This window comes from Schistocerca americana, chromosome 3 (genome assembly GCF_021461395.2).
Source record: "Schistocerca americana isolate TAMUIC-IGC-003095 chromosome 3, iqSchAmer2.1, whole genome shotgun sequence".
Taxonomy (NCBI): domain Eukaryota; kingdom Metazoa; phylum Arthropoda; class Insecta; order Orthoptera; family Acrididae; genus Schistocerca; species Schistocerca americana.
The window spans coordinates 35,919,980-35,941,754 of record NC_060121.1 but is presented as its reverse complement, the minus strand read 5'-3'; the positions used below and the strand labels follow the sequence as shown (position 1 = coordinate 35,941,754).

Below are 21,775 nucleotides of genomic sequence, written 5' to 3'. Positions count from 1 at the left end.
CCCAAAAACCGATGCGTCTCCACCACAGCCGTCAAAAAAAGCCTTGGCTCAGGGTGAATAGTGCGTTGCCGGCAGAAATGCACGACGCAGGTCTTGGCAGCCGAAAACTGGAAGACATGTGCAACAGCCCCAGACTGCGCCTTACAGATAGCGCTCTGCAGCTGCCATTCAGCAACTGCAATGCCAGTGGAGCTAAAGTATAGGCAGAAGTTGTCAGCATACAAGGAAGCTGACACAGACGTTCCCACTGCCACAGCAAGCCCATTAATTGCAATCAAAAAGATGCAGACACTTAAGACAGAGCCTTGCAGTACCCCATTCTCATGAACTCGAGAGGAACTATGGGAGGCTGCAACTTGCACATGGAAGGAACAAAGCAACCGAAAATTTTGTATGAAAATCCAGAGCGGAGCCTGAAGATCCCAACCACGTAGCGTAGAGAGGATGTGATGTCGCCACGTCATACCGTATGCCTTTCCTATGTAAAAAAAAAAAAAAAAAAAAAAAAAAAACAGCGACCAGATGCGGACGGTGGGCAAAGGCTGTAATGATGGCAGACTCCAGGCACACCAGATTATCGGTGCCAGAGCAGCCCTTACGGAACCCACCCTGAGACAGAGCCAGAAGGCCCCGAGACTCAAGTAGCCAACTCAACCTCCGGCTCACCATGTGTTCGAGCAACTTGCAAGGAAAGTTGGTGAGGCTAATGGGGTGGTAGCTGTCCACCTCCAGTGTGTTCTTGCCACGTTTCAACACGGGAATTACGACGCTTTCCCGCCATTGTGACGGGAACTCACCCTCAACCCAGATACGGATGAAAAGGTCTATGAGGCGTCACTGGCAGTCCACTGCGAGGTATTTGAGCATCTGACAGTGGATGATAACTGGCCCGGGAGCCGTATTAGGGCAAGGGGCTAGGGCACTTTTGAATTACCACTCACTGAACAAATCATTGTACGATTTAGGGTGGCACATGTGAAATGAAAAGCTCCAACATTCCAGCCCTCTTTCGAGCTAGAGCATTTGTGGTTGCCACAGTGGTAAGCAACGTGCAACAGACAATGAAAGGAAAGTTAGAGTAGGCGTCAATAACGAGAAGCTAATAAGTACCTAAAAAAGGTCCGCGAAGTCAGCATGAATACGCTCCCGGGGCTTCTCAGGCGAAGGCCACGGTGACAAAGATGACTTCGGGTCGGCGGCCTGTGACGCACAAGGGCCGCAGGCAGCGACCATGTGTGCTATTTCAGAGTCGATGCCAGGCCAGTGCACATGATGGTGCGCCAGAGATTTTGTGTGAGACACCCCAGTGCCCTTGGTGAAGGAGGCGCAAGACCGAAACATGCAAAGACGCAGGTACCACAACATGCGGCGCATTTTCGATGGAAAGGAGGATACCATACCTAGCCGTGAGGCGGTAACGCAAAGCGTAGTAGTTCCACAACGGATCAGAAGTCTTAGTGGACGGACGATCTCGGCAACCCTTCTGAATACGGCGTAAAACCCGTGTGAGGGTAGGGTCAGGACCCATAGCAGCCGCCAGCCGGTCCCTGGTGGTGGGGAACCCGTCCACAACCCGCTGCTCGGCAACATCCAGGTGGAAACAAATGTTCGTCCCTATCGAATGCCAGATCAGGACCCATGGGAAGGCGAGACAGTGCATCAGCATTTGCATGTTGAGCCATCGGCCAGAAATGAATCTCATAACTGAAACGAGGCAAGTAAAGAGCCCTATGCTGGAGGCGGTGTGCAGCCTTGTCAGGAAGTGATGTTGATGGATGAAACAAGGAAACAAGGGGTTTGTGATCCATAACAAGATGAAATTTGGATCCACAGAGAAAAACACCAAACTTATAAAGAGCATAAATAATGGCCAAAGCTTCTTTTTCAATTTGAGAATACTTTTGTTGGGTATCCGTGAGTGTTTTGGAGGCATAAGCAATGGGTTGTTCCGAACCGTCAGAAAAACGGTGCGCAAGGACTGCACCGGCCCCGTGAGAGGCGTCCGTGGCAAGAACAAGATGTTGGCCAGGTCGATAAGTAGCCAGGCATGGGGCCTGTTTCACCATAGTCTTCAATTTCTGGAAAGCCGCATCGCATGACTTGGACCAGTGAAAGGGCACGTTTTTATGCAACAGGCGATGTAACGGCTGAGCCAGCAAAGCAACAGACAGTAAGAGCTTGTGATAGTATGCTATTTTCCCCAAGAAGGCCTGCAGTTCCTCAACAGATGTAGGGTGAGGGAGGGCATCAATCGCAGCGACAGTTTGTTGAAGCGGACGAATACCAACCCAAGAGAATTGAAATCCCAAGTACGTGATAGATACCTGAAAAAAATTTTGATTTCTGAAGATTACACTTAAGACCGGCAGTCTGTAAGACATGACAAAGTGTGCGGAGATTTTGAAGATGTTCATCAGTGGTGGAGCCAGTGACAACAATGTCGTCCATGTAATTGATACACCCAGGGACAGTGAGCAATAATTGTTCCAAGAACCGCTGAAAGAGAGCAGGGGCGCTGGCAACCTCGAATGGCAATCGTTGGTATTGATAGAGGCCGGAAGGTGTGTTAAGGACCAGAAACTGCCAGAAGCAGCGTCGAGAGGAAGTTGTTGATAAGCTTCTGACAGGTCTAGTTGAGAAAAATACTGGCCTCCAGCAAGTTTAGTGAACATTCTTCAGGTCAAGGCATAGGGTAAGTGTCGATAAGGCATTGAGCATTTACAGTGGCTTTGAAATCGCCACAGAGACGAATATCACCATTTGGCTCAGCAACGACGACGACAGGAGAGGACTACTCACTGGAAGTGACAGGAAGCAAGACCCCTGAAGCAGTGAGACAATCCAGCTCCCATTTGACCTGATCACGAGGGGCCACAGGAATGGGCCGAGCCCGAAAAAACTTAGGCCGAGCAGTGGGTTCGAGCGTGATATGAGCTTCAAAGTTGTTTGCATGGCCTAAGCCAGGAGAAAAAAGGGATGAAAATGTCGTCGACAAGGAATCCAATTGAGCATAAGGAATAGCATCAGAGACGAGATGGACAGAGTCATCTATGGAGAACCCAAAAACGCGAAAGGCATCGAAACCAAAAAAAATTCTCCGCGTTACTATGGTCGACCACAAATATGGGAGCAGTGCGAACGACAGATTTGTAAGATACCTCAACATCAAATTGTCCCAAGAGAGAAATCTTTTGTTTATTGTAAGTCCGTAATTGCCTAGTGACAGGTGACAGGATTGGAGAACCCAACTGAAGATAAGTCTGAGAATTGATGATAGTGGCATCAGAACCAGTATCAACCTGCATGCAAACATCTCGACCAAGTATTTGGACAGTGAGGAATAACTTACCTGAAAGGGAAGAAGTACAATTGACAGACAACACAGAATCAGTATCGCCATCATGTTCATGAACATCATGTATGCGGTCAGATTTGGAAACGGATGACAAATGACCCTTTTTCTTTGCATTTGTGACACACGGCCAAACGTTGTGGACAATCTTCTCGTGAATGTTTCGTAAAACACCGCAGACATGAAGGAAGTTGCCGTGGGTTTTGCTGCAGTTTCTTAGAGGTTTGTTTACGGTTAGGCCGAGGCTGCGCTTGGGAGCGTACCATGGAATTGGCGTAGGATTCATTGTGAACTTCAGTAACAAATTGACACTTTCTACTGAGGCCGTGAAGTTCAGCAGCCCAAGCGCGACAGGATTGATTTGGTTGTTTTTGACAACGATAAAAGGCAACACGAGAGGCTACCACATGCGTTTGCTTTTGAAAATAGATGAACAGAAGTGAGAACATTTCAGCAAAGGACAAACACACAGGATCTTTCAAAGGGGCAAATTGGGACAACAACCGATACATTTGAGGTTGTAAATCCAACAAAGGAACAGAGACTTACATGTTTGTTCATCCGCAACATGAAATGCCAAGAAGTGCTGTCGAAGACGTTTTTCGTAATCAGACCAGTCTTCCGCCGGCGGGACTTTGAAAGATCGGCAAGTCACAAGAATGACCTTTTATTTAAAGTAAGAGGTGAACCAGTTGTGAGCTACTCCCCGTATTCCGTAATGGCCCAACTTCTGGAACAATATTTTGTTATCAACACAATCAAATGCCTTAGTTAAATCAAAAAAGATGCCATGCGTTCGAAACCTTTTGTTTAACCCATCCAGTACCTCACAGCGAAAAGAGAATATAGCATTTTCAGTTGTTAAATGACTTCTAAAGCCGAACTGTACATTTGATAGCAAATCGTGTGATATAAAATGATCAATTATCCTTACATACATAGCCTTTTCAATAATTTTTGCAAACACTGATGGCATAGAAATAGGTCTAAAGTTATCTACATTATCCCTTTCTCCCTTTTTAGAAAGTGGCTTTACTACTGAGTACTTTAATCGTTCAGGAAACTAACCATTCATAAAAGAAAAATTACGAATATGGCTAAATACAGGGCTAACATGTGCAGCCCAGTACTTTAATATTCTGCTAGACACTCCATCATAACCATGAGAGTTCTTAGTCTTCAGTGACTTAATTACTGACTCAATCTCCCTCTTGTCTGTAACACAGAGGAGTATTTCAGACATCGATTTCAGAAAGGCATTTGCCAAGAAAATCATATGATTTCCTGTAGAAACTAAATTTTTATTTAATTCACCAGCAATGCTCAGAAAATGATTGTTAAATGCTGTACATGTATCTGATTTATCAGTAACCAAAATATTTTTACCGTAAATTGACTTTATTCCGTCAACCTCGTGCTACTGACCAGACGCTTTCTTCACAACTGACCAATGGCTTTAATTTTATCCTGTGAATTAGCTATTCTATTGCATACCACATACTCTATGCCTTCCTGATAACATTTTTAAGCACCTTACAATACTGTTTGTAATGGGCTACTGTAGCTTGATTGTGACTACTTCTAACATTTTGATATAATTCCCGCTTTGTTCCACATGATATCCTTATCCCACTAGTCAGCCACCCGGACTGCCCATTACTGCTAGTACCCCGTTTAGAATGTTCTAATGGAAAGCAACTCTCAAAGAGCATGAGAAATGTGTTAAGGAAAGCATTGTATTTATCATCTATGTTATCGGCACTATAAACATCCTGCCACTCTTGTTCTTTGACAAGGTTTAAAAAACTCTCTATTGCTGTTGGATTAACTTTCCTACATAGTTTGTAATTAAATAGGACATTGGTTTGAGTACAAAAGCCTTTTAGTGTTAAAATTTGTGAATCATCGTCTGAAGGCCATTCACGCTTTTACTAACAGAATGCCCACCTAGTAATGAAGAATGAATAAAAATATTGTCTATGGCTGTGCTACTGTTCCCCTGCACCCTAGTTGGAAAAAATACAGTTTGCATCAGATCAAATGAATTTAGGAGGTCTACCAACATCCTTTTTCTTGTACCATCACATAAAAAATTTATATTCAAGTCATCACATATAACTAGTTTCTGGTACTTCCTACAAAGTGAATCAAAAACCCTCTCTAGCTTGAGCAGAAATGCTCTGAAGTCAGAGTAAGGGGACCTATAAACAACAACAATTAGGAGTTTAATGGAATGTAAGAGAACCTTACCACTGAAGAACAACTTGGTCATCCCAGCCTCTGTCATCTTGTTTAAGAAAGCATTTGGTGAATTGTGGATAGTTAATTGTCGCCAAGAACCGCAGATCCTTCCAAGACGCATGTCGCTGAACCAATAATTGAAGAACAGCTGAGCATCATAGAAACCTCCCATGCACAGTCTGTGGGTGAAATTAGCCCTACCACTACAAGACAAGATCTTCTAGCTCAACTATCACCAGATCTCATTAAGGAACAACAAAAGAAGCTACTTGCCATTCTTCAAGAGTTCTCTGAATGCTTAAATCCACAGGTGAATAGCAAATTAGACAAATCAACGGTGAAGTACTGGATTAGCACTGAGTGGAGACTACCAACCAATAAGCCAGAGAGAATACCGTGTGTCAGAAACAGAACGTAGAATAATTCACGACGAGGTAGGGAAAATGTGAAGACTGACATCATTCAGCCTTCGCAGAGCCCATAGCCATCACCAGTGGTCCTAGTCAGGAAGAAGAATGGCAGTTGGTGCTTTTGTGTTGATTACAGGAAGTTTAATAACTAAAAAGGATGTTTCCCCTCTTCCACTAATTGACGATACACTAAATTGTCTGAAGGGGGCTAACTTTTTCTCAACCATGGACACTTACTCGGGATACTGGCAAATCAAAGTAGATGAGGCTGATCGTGAGAAAACTGCATTCATCACCCTCAAGAGCCTGTATGAGTTTAAGGTAATGCCGTTTAGTTTGTGTAATGCATCAGCAGTTTTTGAATGGATAATGGATAATTTTCTAAGGCACCTGAAGTGGACAATGTGTCTATGTTATTTAGATGACATTATGGTGTTTTGAGAGACATTTGATGAACACACAAAAAGACTGAGGGCCATTCTTAACTGTCTCCAACAAGGCGGACTGAAACTTAAACCAAGAAAGTGTCTCTTGGGGGCAAAAGAAATCAAAGTACTTGGACACCTTGCATCAAACGAAGGCGTGCAGCCAGACCCAGAAAATGTGCGATCTGTAACGGAATTTCTTATTCTTAGAAGTATTAGAGATGTGAGAAGCTTCCTTGGATTATGTTCTTATTACAGTTGTTTTATCAAAGACTTTTATATCAAAGCCAGGCCGCTACAAGAGTTGTTAAAAGCTGATACTAAATTTATCTGGGGTGGTGTTCAACAAGATTCTTTCGATGTGCTGCAAAAAGCTCTGAAGACTGACCCTGTACTTGGTCTGTATGATGAGCGAGCACCCACAGAACTACACACAGATGCCAGTGGGTATGGAATCGGTGCTGTTATGGTGCAGATTTCTTATGGAAAAGAGAAGGTTATAGCCTATGTTTCTAGGACACTTACAAAAGCCGAGAGAAATACTCAACTACAGAAAGAGAATGTCTTGCTGTGATCTGGGCCACGTACAAATTTCGACAGTATCTCTATTGAATTCCATTCACAGTTGTTACAGACCATCATTCACTTTGTTGGTTGACAGGTCTTAAGGATCCAACAGGACGACTCACCAGGTGGGCACTTCATCTTCAAGAGTATGATGTTATCATAGTGTACAAAAGTGGAACAAAACACCAATATGCCGACTGTCTCTCAAGAAACCCTGTGCAAGACCATCAAGATTTTAATGAAGATAGTAACTGTCTCGCTGCACTCCAGGATCTCTCTGCTGAGCAGAAGGGCGCCAAGACATCTCTAATTATGCTTGCCTTAAATCGGTCACAACATGTGACACGACAATTTAAGGTAGTTAATGGATTACTTTGCAATAAAAACTTTGATCCGTTTCGAAAGAGGTGGCTACCAGTGATTCCTAAACACATTCGCTTAGATGTTCTACAGAAATTCCATGACACATCTGAGGCCGGACATTTAGGATTTATTAAGACATACAATACAATCCACAGGAGATTTTTCTGGCCAGCTTTATTTAGGAGTGTCCGTCACTATGTGTCACAGTGTCGAGAGTGCCAGAGGAGTAAAGCAGTTCCTCAGAAACCACCTGGCCAACTCATGCCAATTCCACAAGCCGAAATGCCATTCCAATGTGTTGGGATTGACCACCACGGATGATTTCCAACATCTGCTAGTGGCAATAGATGGATTATTGTTGCACTGATTATCTGACATGCTATGCCATTACAAAAGCTGTGAAAACAGCCGAAGCATTCGAGGTAGCCAAATTCATCGTAGAAGACACTGTATTAAAACATGGTGCCCCAAAGTCATTAATTACGGATCGAGGGAAAGTTTTTCAATTGAATTTTGTGACAGAGATAAACCATCACTGCAACATTTCTCATCACATGACAACAGCCTACCATCAGCAAACTAACAGGCTTACTGAATGCCTTAATGAGACCTTGGCCGACATGCTATCATAGTTCGCCAATGTTGAGCAGATCAACTGGGATGAGGATGCTACCTTTCATGACGGTTGCCAACAAAACTGCCAAAAAGACACCGCAGGATTTACGCCATTTTCCCTGGTGCATGAGTGTGAGGTGATGACGACGATGGACACTGTGTTTCTGTTACATCCTGATGATGTGGATGACGATTACATTGGCCAGGTGTTAACCAGAGCTGAGGAGGTTCAGCAGTTAGCTCAACTCCGCACACTGCAGGCTCAAGAAAACGATCGCTGAAGGTATGACGCGAGCCACCACCCTGTTGTCTACCAGCCTGGTGACCTCGTCTGGATCTTCACTCCTGTTCGGAAGGTTGGTCTCTCTGAGAAGCTCCTCAGGCACTACTTTTGACCTTATAAGGTTGAAAGACAGTTGTCCGATGTTACTTAAGAAGTTGAAGATTTCGACCCCGACACAAGACAACGGAAGATCAGAGATACGGTCCATGTCCTTCGAATGAAGCCCCATAAGGATCCTGCAACCCAGGGTAAATTCGAAGCTCCAGTGACAGGCAACAAGCAGAAAGGTGACGAAGACCGTAGCAGCAAAAGAACTAAGAAGATCTCCGCCAGGGCGAGAATCAATCATCAGGAGTTGGAGTATGCAGGACCGATGACTCGTTGCCGGACTAGGAGGACATAACACAAATAAGCTGTTATCTTAAGGAGGGAGCAATGTCACAGAAGAAGCCGCGTAGCACCGTGGTGTGGTGGGTATGATACTAACCTGTTGCATGAAGGGTCATGAGTTCATAACTCACCTGGATTGTACATTTTTAAGTTTTATATTCGGTTCTAGTACATTCTAGAAGTATCCACAAATGGCAAGAATCATTGTACTGGAATGTTCTGTAGCTGTATATATACTGTATGTGTTCTGGCTGGAGGCAATTTGCTCTGCGCTCTTATATGTGCGTGCTGAATAAACCTTCATTACATGAAGTTAGTGTTCGTCATTCATCTAATTACACCTTCTTCTATGTGACAATATATAAACTGCATGTGTGTCAGAGCTAACTGAATGTTTAGTCCCATGTATTTCAGACTAGTCTGAATCTCTTAATACACCAGAGGATTTGACATTAGTCCTGTCCATTCCAGATTTCACATACAACTTCAGTTTAAGACAAAAGGAAACGTCCAGGTCATATCTTCATGGCTTCAAATTTACCAGATGCTATTGATGTCACTTTGAAGCACAAATGTCTTAGGTTTCAGCGAACAGTGGATTGCTTTCCAACAATTTCTTTCATTAAGCAGAAGTTATTTGCTAACAATCTGCTCTGTACTTGCTCCTTCAGTCATCAGTTCCTTTCCGACTACTTCCTGTTCTTTCAGAGAATGTTAAGACCGTCCTCGCCTAGCTGTCTCATACCCCCTTCCTCTCCACCTTGCTAGTGCTCATTTCTTAGTAACTCCCAAGGCCTCTTTCAAGCTGCACTCGGCTTTTACTCAGGATACAAACCGTAAGACTCCCCAGTTTGTCCCTCATCGCTTATCACCTCTGGCCAAAATTTTCTTTCCATGGAAAATGCTAATCTGTACTTACATTTGGAGTTCTCGACAAACAGTAGGTCCCTTTTTCCCGGCTGAGTAAAGACTGAAGTAAGACGAGAGCATAGCCCTTCCTACAGGACCATGCCTGATAAGGCACTGCAGTATTCAAACCATCTTTCAAATTGCACAGAGCTTTACTTTTACTCGTTCATGAAAGTTGTCAATTAATTATTATTATTTTATACTCATTTAGTATTATTTTCTACTTTCCCTCTCTACTGATCTCAGAACTAATTTTCATATTGCAACAGTGCTTACTATTTTTACTTCATACATAGGTGAGTGTTTTTATTGATATGAGAATGGCCAGCTTCTAATCCCCCTGCCCTTTATTTTTATGGTCATTTCATTATTCCCAGAAAGGATCCTTCTGGATCACAAAAACCATGCCTTAATAATAACCTCGACTATTGCTAATTACCATTTTGCCATTAAATTTACAGTACTCCTCCCAGAACCAATGAGAACAACAGCAACGAAAATATGAGGGAACACCAAACATCTTGTGAATGAATTAATGGCTGGATTGCTTTGTTAATTACATTACATGTAAAGTAGACAGAATAGAAAATGACATTTAACAAGAGCTAATATCTGTACTATTTTAAGCTCAGACATAATAAAGGATTTCACCTGCACAGATTTGTGTATCCCATATGCTAATATCAACTGATTAATAGTGTCAGCTAGGGAGTGAATGCTTTCTGAAAACATGCTGTGAGACCCTGTGTACATCCAAGCACAGAGTTTGAGAATAAAGTTGGTTCCATTTCTGTAAAAAAGAAAAAAGTAATGAATATAGTATCATTATAATACAAAATAAATTCCTGTGTGGGGTACCATAATCTAGAATGTGTAGAAGTTTCACTCTAAAACAGGGTTACACAGGGTGCATACTGTGTCGTAATATTTGCTACCCATAGACAACAGATTTACAGAGTATTCGAAAATATCTACTTTGTGCAGATGTTAGGGCATTCTCTACCCAACTCTTCCTTCTTTACACACCATGACTCATTTTGTGCACCGATCACCTTAGTACCTAACAAGATTGTTTACAACAAATGGCCAGCACCCAATATACATCACACGCAATTGTACTGCATGAGCACTTAAATCCCTCTTGTCAAAGGCAGCCATTGAATTTTTGGAGACAATGATTTTCAATCATCAGAAGCGTATGACCGGCTTAATCCATATAATTCAGGCAGGCTAGGAAAAAATCTTACCTTCATAGTCACTGAGTTTATTGAATTTAGCATATGTTAAAACGAAGGACTAAGTAAAGAAGTCCAAACGGAAGAAACCATTGTAATCATAAAGCAGTTATCTTTCAAATAAGACAAACTCTAACAAAATATCTAGAACTGTTACAGAGATACAGCATTTTAAATTTTTTTTACGAAATTTGCATCTTCAAAATGGTGTTTACAGTGTCATCTTTGAGGCCTGTATGTCAGTGCAGTAATTTTTTTGGAGAAAACAAAAAAATACATGTCTTACTTACTCCTGAATTTTAACAAATGCTAAATTAAATCCGCAGCTATGAAGTCAGTGGGGTATGCTTTGTATTTAAGTCTTTCTCCGTGTCTTGTGGTTATGCACACTAAGTTTTGTAATCCACTCTGAATTATCTTATGTCATGTTTATTACTTTATATATGTTAAAAGATGCACAAGTTAAGATTCTTACATTTTTGAAGCTGTTTTTGAAGCTTGAAGCAGCTACTCACAGAGGCCCATTGTGAGCTGTAATTATTGTACGGGAGCAAAACTCTATAGATACTCTATTGCAGAACTGATTTATGCTAGAAAAAATAATTTCAATTTTGGCCACCAGATGCAAATCTGGTGCTGTAAATATAAGAAAGATACAAAAATGTTTCCATACGCAGTGGATTAGGAATGGGATGTGAGCATAAAAGGTCAAACAATTGAGAGAGGCATACTCTTGATATTATTTTCAACCACTGCTTCCACAATTTGTTCAATATCAGCACTGGAGAGGACGACGAGGTGATTTACAGCTCCAGATTTGTACATGGTGACCAAAATTGGAACTAATTTTTTTCCAGTGTAAATCAATTCCGCATTAACATGTTATTGTATCTACCAAGTTTTGCTGCCATGCGATAATTACAGCCCACACTGGGCCTCTGTGGACAACTCCACATTAATGATAACCATCTGTTATATTGCTGACTTTGTTAACTAGTGCTCTGTATTTGGCGTGTTTCTGTGTTGTAGGGTGCCAAGATCAGCTATGTATTGTGATGTTTGTTGTTTTTCTGTGAACTTTGAAATTCTGTAAATTGTTATCCATACTGAAGTTAAAGCTTAGGCAGATAATGCTACCATTGTGTTCATATTCTACAATGAATTTTATATATCTGTCCAGTTTATTGAGTGTATCGAATGTGTTGTTAATATCACTTGTGTCACAATTTGCCAAGAGCAATGTAGTCAACATAACATTTATAATGAATAATTTTGGCCATAGAGGTTGATTTTATCGTAAGGATATTTGTACCCCAATTTCAGCAAAAAAAAATTACGTTAATGAAGTTACTTAAACACACAGCTTACCAAAAATGCACACTAAAGTAATGTGTCTTTCCATACATGTTCACATTTTTGCACACAACCTCACAGGCACATCCAGCATACAATCCTCCTCATACTTCAGATCAGTGTAATGTACCTGATGATGGCAGCATGCACCCAAAATGTGACCACTGTAAACATTATTTTATAAATTTGTAATGCAGTTGCAGGTCTCATACAATTCCAAACAACATGGATAAATTTAAATTCTTGGAGAATGGGTCTTATGAAATTATTTGAATGTATATCTCTACAGTCTCATGTGTAACTGGAAATGTACTGAGCTTCTATGCTTCTAAGGATATAGGCAGTCACAGCAGATACAAACACTTGCCCATTTTTATAGATACTGGATGAGCTGGAACATGGGTTAGCCCATATGAAATCAACAAAATTAGATTTATTTATTTTTTTCTTTGATCTCTTTCCTACGAAGGCCTGTTTGGCCAAAAGCTTACTTGCTGATAATCTTTTTGTTGTGCCTATCTGCGACCCAGATTCTCCACTATATGGTGAGTAGCAACTATCCTTTTCATAATATTGTCAACAAAATTAGGTGCATTTTTTCACCTTGATGTCCCAGATTAAGGAATTTTTAATAATTCATGGTACCCATAAAACTAAGAGATACTGTAAGTTCAGATAGCTTTTGACCTAGCAAGTCTTTCTTCCTTTCTTTCTTCTATTTTTGACAAATTGTCCTTTCCTCAAAATATTTAGAAACTTTTGTAAAAACAGTATTGAACTGATGCGCCAATCCAATAGGATAACATTAAATTCAAGTATTTGAATTGCATCTTCACTTTCGACTGCTCAGAATACAAGATATTGTCCTTCAATCATTTCTTGTAAAAGCTGATTGCTTAACAGGCCATTGAGCAGTGCAGAATTATTATAATGTAATAAAGATGTCCTTCTTTTATTATTGCTGTGCACCACCATATGAAATACATAAAAAAAATCTCACTTGAAAATTGAATTATGACACCTAAGCAGCTGTATGAATGTCATCAAGTAACCATTCCTGGGATCCATTTTGAATTGTGCACAGCAGAGAAATATATGCAGAATGAAATCATGTTTTCCCCCTGATACAGTAATTCATAAACCATTCAGGACTCTTATAAACTACACTCTGTCATTTTAGTGTCCAATTTTCAGGCTGCAATGAAGCCATACCCTTTGAATGGTAAACCAAGTATGCAGATCATTTCTTATCCTCAGAAGATTCTTGCATCATTGAAGCTGGATTTATTAAAACTGTGTTAGACAATAGTGTTAGTTCTCAAAGTTGGTGGCATGTTGCTTGCATTCTTGGAAACGATCATAAATCCAAGAAATGCAAAGGTAGTGTTCTTTGTCCAGAGGGACTTGCTGCTTCATTTTTTAACATTATCCATATCCAGAAATCTCAGATATGCCAACTGATTGTATCCTAAGAAAGTTTGTGCACAGTATGCCTACTGGAAGACGCTACAAATTGATAATGGATCACATATCACCAGCTTTTTTATTTTGTTTATAGGTATCCTCTGTACCACAGAATCTGACAAAGAACTATATCTCATACAGTTACTTATGTAGATCTAAATGTAAAGGTGGTAAAATGTGTATTTATTAAAACAGAAAAACTCCGAAAGACTGTAAATACTGAAGATGAGAGAGTACTTATTACTAAACAAAAGACTTTGAAATTACTAAATTAGTGACATGACATACGAGTGTTTTGTGTGTAAAGGTCACCAGATGGCAAGGTTACTATCTTTTTGGATGGGAAAGGGGAGGGGCCATTCAGTGAATGAATATGAATGTGAAAGTTTTTGAAAATAATAATATAGTTGGGCAAATAAAAAATGTACTCACCAGAGAGCTGCAGGAAAAAAGAAATATAAAATGTCAGGAAATGTTCAAGCCTCCAGAACCGGTAGCTCCTTCTGGCAGAAGGATTGAAGGGGAAGGAAGAGGGGTGAAGGAAAAGGACTGGTGAGGTTTTGATTATTCCTTCTGCTTTCGTCTGGTAAGTTTCCCCTGACCCAGGGTTATGGGCGACTTTTCTGTAACTCTCCCATTTCCTGAACCTCGCCAATCCTTTTCGTTCATCCCTCTTCCTGCCCCTCTACCCTGTCCCTTCTCCTTGTCTGTGTTTGCCACATACTCCTTTCCACTCTGATTCGGTACAGAACCTCCTCGTTCTTCACCTTATCAGCCCACCTAATTTTCAACATTCGTCTGTAGCACCACATCTAAAATGCTTCAGTTTCCCTCTGTTCCGGTTTTCCCACAATCCCTGTTTCACTACCATACAATGCTGTGCTCCAAATGTACATTCTCAGGAATTTCTTCCTGAAGTTAAGGTTTGTATTTGATATTAGTAGACTTCTCATGGGAAGGAATGCACTTTTTGCCAGTGCTAGTCCACTTTTGATGATCTCCTTTTTCCATCCATCATTGCTTGTTTTGCTGCCTAGATAGAATTCCTTAACTTTATCTACTTCATGACCATCAACCCTCATGTTAAGTTTCACACTGTTCTCATTTCTGATACTTCTCATTACTTTCATTTTTCTTCGGTGTACTCTGTTGATATTCTGTTCTCGTTGGACTGTTTTTTCCATTCAGCAGATCATATAATTCTTCTTCACTTTCACATTTTTAACCACCCAACTGTATTATATTGTATTACATTATGTTGTATGATATTTTGAAGAGAAACATTGTTATAATTGGAGATTTTAATACTGAAGGACAAGGATCAAAATCAATAAAAGATTTATAATAATTGTTAATACAGTATAGTATGAAGGCAACAGTGTCAGCACCAAAAAGAGTTACGTCTCAGAATTATACAGTTACAGACAATGTCATTAGTAATGTTTGTAGATATGGCTATGAGTCACATGTAGTTCAAAGAGAAATATCTGATCACCATAAATAGCTGATTCTGGATTTTTTCCCAGGCAATGACATGGTATTAGAATAAAAATGAACAGTCAAAAAAATTGTGATAATCAGTGAGCAAAATCTTAACATCCTTAAAACAGTAGTAAGTAAGGAAACCGTACATGAACAGAATGTAAATGAAAAGTATAATTCATTTATTACAGCTGTTAAAAATCATTTTAATGTACTATTCTACAAAGTAAAGGGACAAGAGAAGCTTCAGGATCAAGTACAGTGGGTGCCAATGAAATATTGGAACACTGTAAGAAGCTGAAGGAAATGAGATGGATGGACAGGACAGAACTGATAACTATAAAACATAACAGAAGTAATACTGGAAAAATAATAAGAGAGATGAAAGCAAGGGCGCATTACACCATCACAATGAACTAAAAAACCCCAGATAAAGGCAGTTTAGAATGTAATTAATATTGAGAGAATGTAAAATATTTGTCAAACGGAGAAAGAGATCAGTTTAATGAAAATAGACAACTCTATGGTTACAGATGGTAGAGAAGTAGGAAACATACCCAGTGATAGTAATATAAATGTGGTAGAGAACCTAAAGTTGGTAGTAAATAGACTAAAAAAGAAGGTTGCTGAACTATGAAAAACCTTGTACAATACCATGCCCGTGTAACCGATCACTGAAGATGGACTGAGGAAAACCATACATAAACTTAAGTTGAAGAAGTCAGATGGTGGTGGTGGTGGAATATTGAATCAAAGAATAAATCTAGTAGGTGAATGAATAATAGCACAATTGCTAGATTTATCAACAGGTTCAGCAAAACTGAAGGTAAATTTCGTTGTACCAGAGTACAACAAAGAGACCCCAACAACTGCAGGTCAATTTTGCTAATAGCAGTATTCTCAAAAATCCTGGAAATTCATGTGTGTGGTAGATTAGTCAATTATTTGGACAAAAATAATATTCTTGTAGCATCACAGCTTGGTTTCAGAAAGGGCAAATCTACAGAATCAGCAGTTTCCAATGTGACAGAATACATTGTACAGATTCTAGTTGAAAAAAACAGTTACATATACAATGTTTCTGCACATGATCTAAAGCATTCTACACCATTTGCCATGAAAGACTGATACCAAAATTGGAAAACTGTGGCATTTGGTGGCAAGTAGTAGAGTGGATGCAATCATTCCTATGCCATCAAATATAGAGTGCTGCAAGGATTGGTAGCCATTGCTGTGTTAATAATATAGATGTTGAGGAGAAAGAGGAGAAATTATTGTATGCAGATTACATGGCAATACTGAACAGTGACCAAAATGTAGAACAGAAGAGCATATATTTTTGCAAACATCACACCTCTGTGGCTCCTGGAAAATGAACTGATTACAAACTTGAAAAAACACTGTATGCAGTATTCAGAAACAATGAGAAGTCTGTGCTTATGAATTTAGACGTGTATGATGTGAGGCTTGAAGAAGTAGAATCCACTAGATTATAAGGCATTACAGTGGATAGTGAGCTGAAATGAAAACAGCATATTAACTCTGTTTGTAAAAAAACTGAGGTCTCTCACGTTCATGATGAAGTAGCTTTCGCAGTATGTAGACAGTTTTCTGGACAGCATACCACGAAATTTTTGAGCCATAACTGCAGTAAGGAGTGACAGTGTGGGGAAACTCAAACATTCAAGAAATAAATGTTAACATATAAAAAAAAAAAGAAATTTAGTATCATTCTAAGGGCGAAATCTCAGATATGCCAACTGATTGTATCCTAAGAAAGTTTATTACTGTGCTCTGTATGCCAGACAAATATCCAGCAAAAATCTAAGCTAACACATTAACAAAATTACACTGTAGAGCCAAAGAAACTGGCACATCTGCCTAATACCATGTGGGACCCCCGCGATCACACAGAAGTGCCACAACACAATGTGGCACGGACTTGACTTATGTCTGAAGTAGTGCTGGAGGGAACTGACATCATGAATCCTGCAGCGCTGTCCATAAATCTGTAAGTGTATGAAGGGGTGGAGATCTCTTCCGAACAGCACATTACAAGGCAGCCCACATATGACAATAATGTTCATGTCTGGAGAGTTTGATGACCAGCGGAAGTGTTTAAATACAGAAGAATGTTCCTGGGGCCACTATGTAGCAATTCTGGACATGTCACATTGTCCTGCTGGAATAGCTCAAGTCCATCGGAATTCACAATGGACAAGATTGGAAGCAGGTCATGTGGGAAAATCCCCACTTCATCATTTCCTCGGAGATGCTGTGTCCCATCACTCGTGCACCAACTACAACACCATGTTCAGACTCGCTTAAATTTTGATAATCTGCCACTTTAGCAGCACGCCAGACACTTCTTGTATTATATAGGCACTGCCAACCGCAGTGCCATATTCTGCCTGTTTACATATCTCTGTATTTGAATACGCATGCCAATACCAATTTCTTTAGTCCTTCCTTCAGTGTATTTCAATATGCAACTCCCTCAACATTCACACTAAAATAATGTATATTTCTGTACAAGGTTAAATTTTGGTACATAACCCCATGGGAACATTGTGGTGTCACCGCCAGACACCACACTTGCTAGGTGGTAGCCTTTAAATCGGCCGCGGTCCGTTAGTATACGTCGGACCCGCGTGTCGCCACTATCAGTGATTGCAGACAGAGCGCCGCCACACGGCAGGTCTAGAGAGACTTCCTAGCACTCGCCCCAGTTGTACAACCGACTTTGCTAGCGATGGTTCACTGACAAATTACGCTCTCATTTGCCGAGACGATAGTTAGCATAGCCTTCAGCTACGTCATTTGCTACGACCTAGCAAGGCGCCATTATCATTTGCTATTTATCTTGTGATGCATGTACCATCAGACCGATGTTCACCAATTATGGATTAAAGTTAAGTATTCCACAGCTACGTCCTGTTTTTGCTAGTTCATTTCTGTGTCCTGTTCCAGACCTCACGCCAGCCTGCGTGAGCTTATACGCGTGCCTTTCGGCTACCTCACACCCGTCGTTGTGGATTGGCTGTCTTGCCATTCCACAACAAACATCAAGCATTAAGCATCACAATTCAGATTAATGTAATGTATGTGTAACTGCAATGCACCTGACAACTGCAGCACGCTATCAAAATGTGTTGTGCTAATAAATGTTAGTAAAAAGTAACTTAAGTGATGAAAATTGTTCATAAATTCAACAAGAAGATGTTGCCACTCATCTGTTTGGTCCACACTGGGAAGGGCACACCAACAGTATGAGGGATAACTATCTTACTGAACACACACCACTATTCTCACATAAAACTTAATTTATACGACTTGTAGGAGCTTTAAAATGCTCTGAAAATAACAGATTTTAATGCTAGCCAAACTAGATCACACAATTTATAAAAGTACCATTGTAACTTGATTGTACCGTGTCCTGTCAACATTTCTGGAATCTTACACCCAAACTAATGCTTTATGCAGAAAATATCATTTTATTCTGTTGTTTTCACAATTACACAGTTTACTCATAATTTTAATTCAATCTTTTGTAAATGTCATGCCAATTACTACAGTGGACAAGCATTTGACTTACATAATGATAGCAGTAATGACGACACGTCCCGATGATCCAAACAGCCCCGCTTCCTGAGCTTCTTGCCTGGTCTGTGCTCCTTGTTCACGTCTGTAGTCACGGAGGCGTCTCTTCACATTGAAGATATCTGAATAAGGGTGTACATTGAAAATTTCAGAAGCACATTAACTAGCTTTTTTTAACAACAAATACAACTGTATATTTTTTTGTAACCAAAGGACCAAATGTTACACTTAGCACAAACAGTACGAGCATTTGGTGATTTGGGGAGCCTGGGTGTGAAATTCTAGTACTGCTAATGACCTCCTCTGAAAATGAAAAAACTATTTCTAACTTACAGAACTGTTAAGTCCTTTGTCAGGGGAAAAAGAGGGATAGATTTTGGTTGGCCAACAACTCAGATTCACATCTGAAGTGGACTCACCTGTTATGAGGCCAAGGGGAGGCACAGATGGAGAGGGAGGCATCAGTGAAAGTAAGAGGGACATTGCTTACTATTGTGTCAGCTGCATCTCTGAAATGAAAGGACAGATTGATAAATCAAGACAGATGCACCACCCCAAACCGTTTGACCTATGTCCGTAGTACTGGCCAAAATTCTGAGCAAACTAATGCAATACCTCTCAATTGACAGCACCTCTATGGAGGTCCGATTTGACACGGAGCCTGCTGTCCCTCACTAACGTGGAAACTAACTGGTGCATTGGCATCCCATAACTACAGCAACCAAAGCAGCAAGGGGTTACTTACAGCAAATGTATTATTTCAACGAAGGGCCAAACTGTGCCAAAGATAGATACAAAAACATACTTTGTAATCTAACCTATGTTGCAGCTGCAAACATATATAACTGTGATGCTTGTACAACACGTAGATGAAATCCCGAGATCAAATCCACAAATCACAACCACATATTCTTCATACAGGTTCAAAAATTGTTTAACAATTGCAGGCAGTTAGTTGAATCAATGCTACATAATGTAATTTTCAATCATAAATGTAGCTTATGGCATTTGCACATTGCTTTGTCGTAGAGTGTGACCAGTACGTTCACACTGAAAGAAAAAGTAGAGTTTTAATGATTACGAGGGTTAGGAGCAGTTAGCTCAGTATTACCACCACAAGCATTCAGAAACTGTGTGTAACTATGAGGCGTTTCCAGCAAACAAGTGTCGCTAAAACGGCAAATAACTCAAGCGGCAAACACAAACGAGAATGTAGTGATTAAAAACAAGGTATTCCGTCAGGAAAAGGTGGACCATCAAAGGTTAAATGCAATGAGTACAAAGTGGTGTGAGAGTATCAATTAACTAATGGCGATGGATAAAAAGACAGTGCCGTGCCCGATATGTAACCTAGCTAAAATGATTTCCTCACAGCGAGAGGGCCGAGAGGGTGTTGTGCAAGCTGCTGGGAGAGACTTAATAACCTGGAGCTTCTTCCCACGAAGGGAGGACCACTGATGATGCCAAAGTGACTCCACCTCCTGACAGGCTGCAACACAGAGATCATCAGAGGGAATATAAGAACTTGTGGGCTGAGGTACGAGGACTGCAGCCTCGGCAGCAGCATCAACAGCCTTGTTTCCTGGCACACTGACATGACCAGGAATCCACATGAACATCACAGCGGTTCTATCAAGAGTAAGAAAGTGACAATATTCCTGGACCCGTTGCACTAAGGGATGGGCAGTGTACAGTGCACAGAGACTTTGAAAGGCGTGTTGAGCGTGTGTGAGCAGAGCACACAATTGAAAAGCCTGTGTCACCGGATGTACTCCATGGCCTGATACAGGGCACCAATGACAAAGGCACACCCAACATCACGGTCAACCGAGAGCCAAAGGTACAGTCGCAAAGTTCCATGTAAAGGTCGTGAAACTGAAGGGGACAGAGCAAGGCTGGAGTAGTGTCCTTAGGAAGCAAATGAAGACAAAGGTGGACATGGACCACCACACAAAGCCAAGATGGTGAAGGGTTCACACACACTGTGAAGCCTGCAGGGAGCGAGAAGTTAACCTGCCGGAGCAAGAGCCGAAAGCAAGTCCCAGGATGTAATAGAGAAGAGGAATGCGCCCCATATTGGCGATCAAAGGAGGGAGCATAGGACGGGTGGCCACACATGGCAGACAAACAGCATGCATATCTGCTGAGGAGACAGTCACAGCAGTAGTACAGCAGTAGTTCAGCAGCTTCTACATAGAGACACTCAACTGGGCTAGTGTAAAAGGCGCCAGTGACCAAACAGACGCCACAGCAATGGACAGTATTGAGACGACATAAGAGGGACAGACATGCAGATGCATAAACAAAAGCAACCATAGTATAATTCTGAATGGACAAGTGACTGGTAAAAACGGAGGAGAGTAGTCTGATATGCACACTAGGAAGTACCATTGACGACACGTACAATATTGAGGTACTGTGTACAGCGGGCTGCCGGATAAGACACGTGGAAAGATCAAGAAAGTTTTGCATGGAGCACGAGTCCCAGGAATTTCGTAGTTTCAATGAATGGAAAAGCAACAGGCTCAAGATGTAAAAATGGTGGGAGAAACCAATTGCACCACAAGAAATTCATACAAATAGTTTTGTCAGTGGAAAAATGACAGCCACTGTCAAATGCTCCACGAGTAAAAACAATCGACACAACACTGAAGGTCTGCTCCTGAGGATAAGTCCGTGAAGAACTGCAATAGATGGCAAAATTCATGACATGGGTGGACAAAGTGACAAGATGGTCAACTGCAGAACGCTGAACTAGAAATCCACACTCTGCAGTGGTTATTAAATTGCGAGACTTGAGCCACCATACCAAGTGGGCATGAATCATACATTCCATCACCTTGCAAACACAGCTGGTGAGACAGATGGGGTGGTAGCTAGAAGGAAGGTGTTTGTCCTTACCGGGCTTAGGTACAGGTATGACTGGCTTAACACCAGTATCTGGGAAACACGCCCTCTGCCCAGATGCGGTTGAACATATTAAACAGAAAGTGCTTTCCCACAAGAAACAGTCCTGCAGCAACATCTGAATGTTAACAGCATTCGGCCCTGGGGCAGAGGATTGGGATTCAATGAGAGAATGAACT

The 21,775-nt window shown here is 41.0% G+C and overlaps 1 protein-coding gene across 2 annotated transcripts in view; it reads right to left on the bottom strand.

Annotated features, from left to right (window-relative positions):
• The window catches only part of LOC124605747 (zinc transporter 9), a 188,759-nt gene that overhangs the window by 140,079 nt on the left and 26,905 nt on the right, over positions 1 to 21,775 (bottom strand). For both annotated transcript variants that reach the window (XM_047137626.1, XM_047137627.1), the window contains 2 exons: positions 18,685 to 18,811; positions 10,207 to 10,345 (listed from right to left, as the gene is read on the bottom strand). In XM_047137626.1, coding sequence (XP_046993582.1) covers positions 10,207 to 10,345; positions 18,685 to 18,811 — 266 coding nt within the window. The remainder of the gene's footprint in view (positions 1 to 10,206; positions 10,346 to 18,684; positions 18,812 to 21,775) is intronic.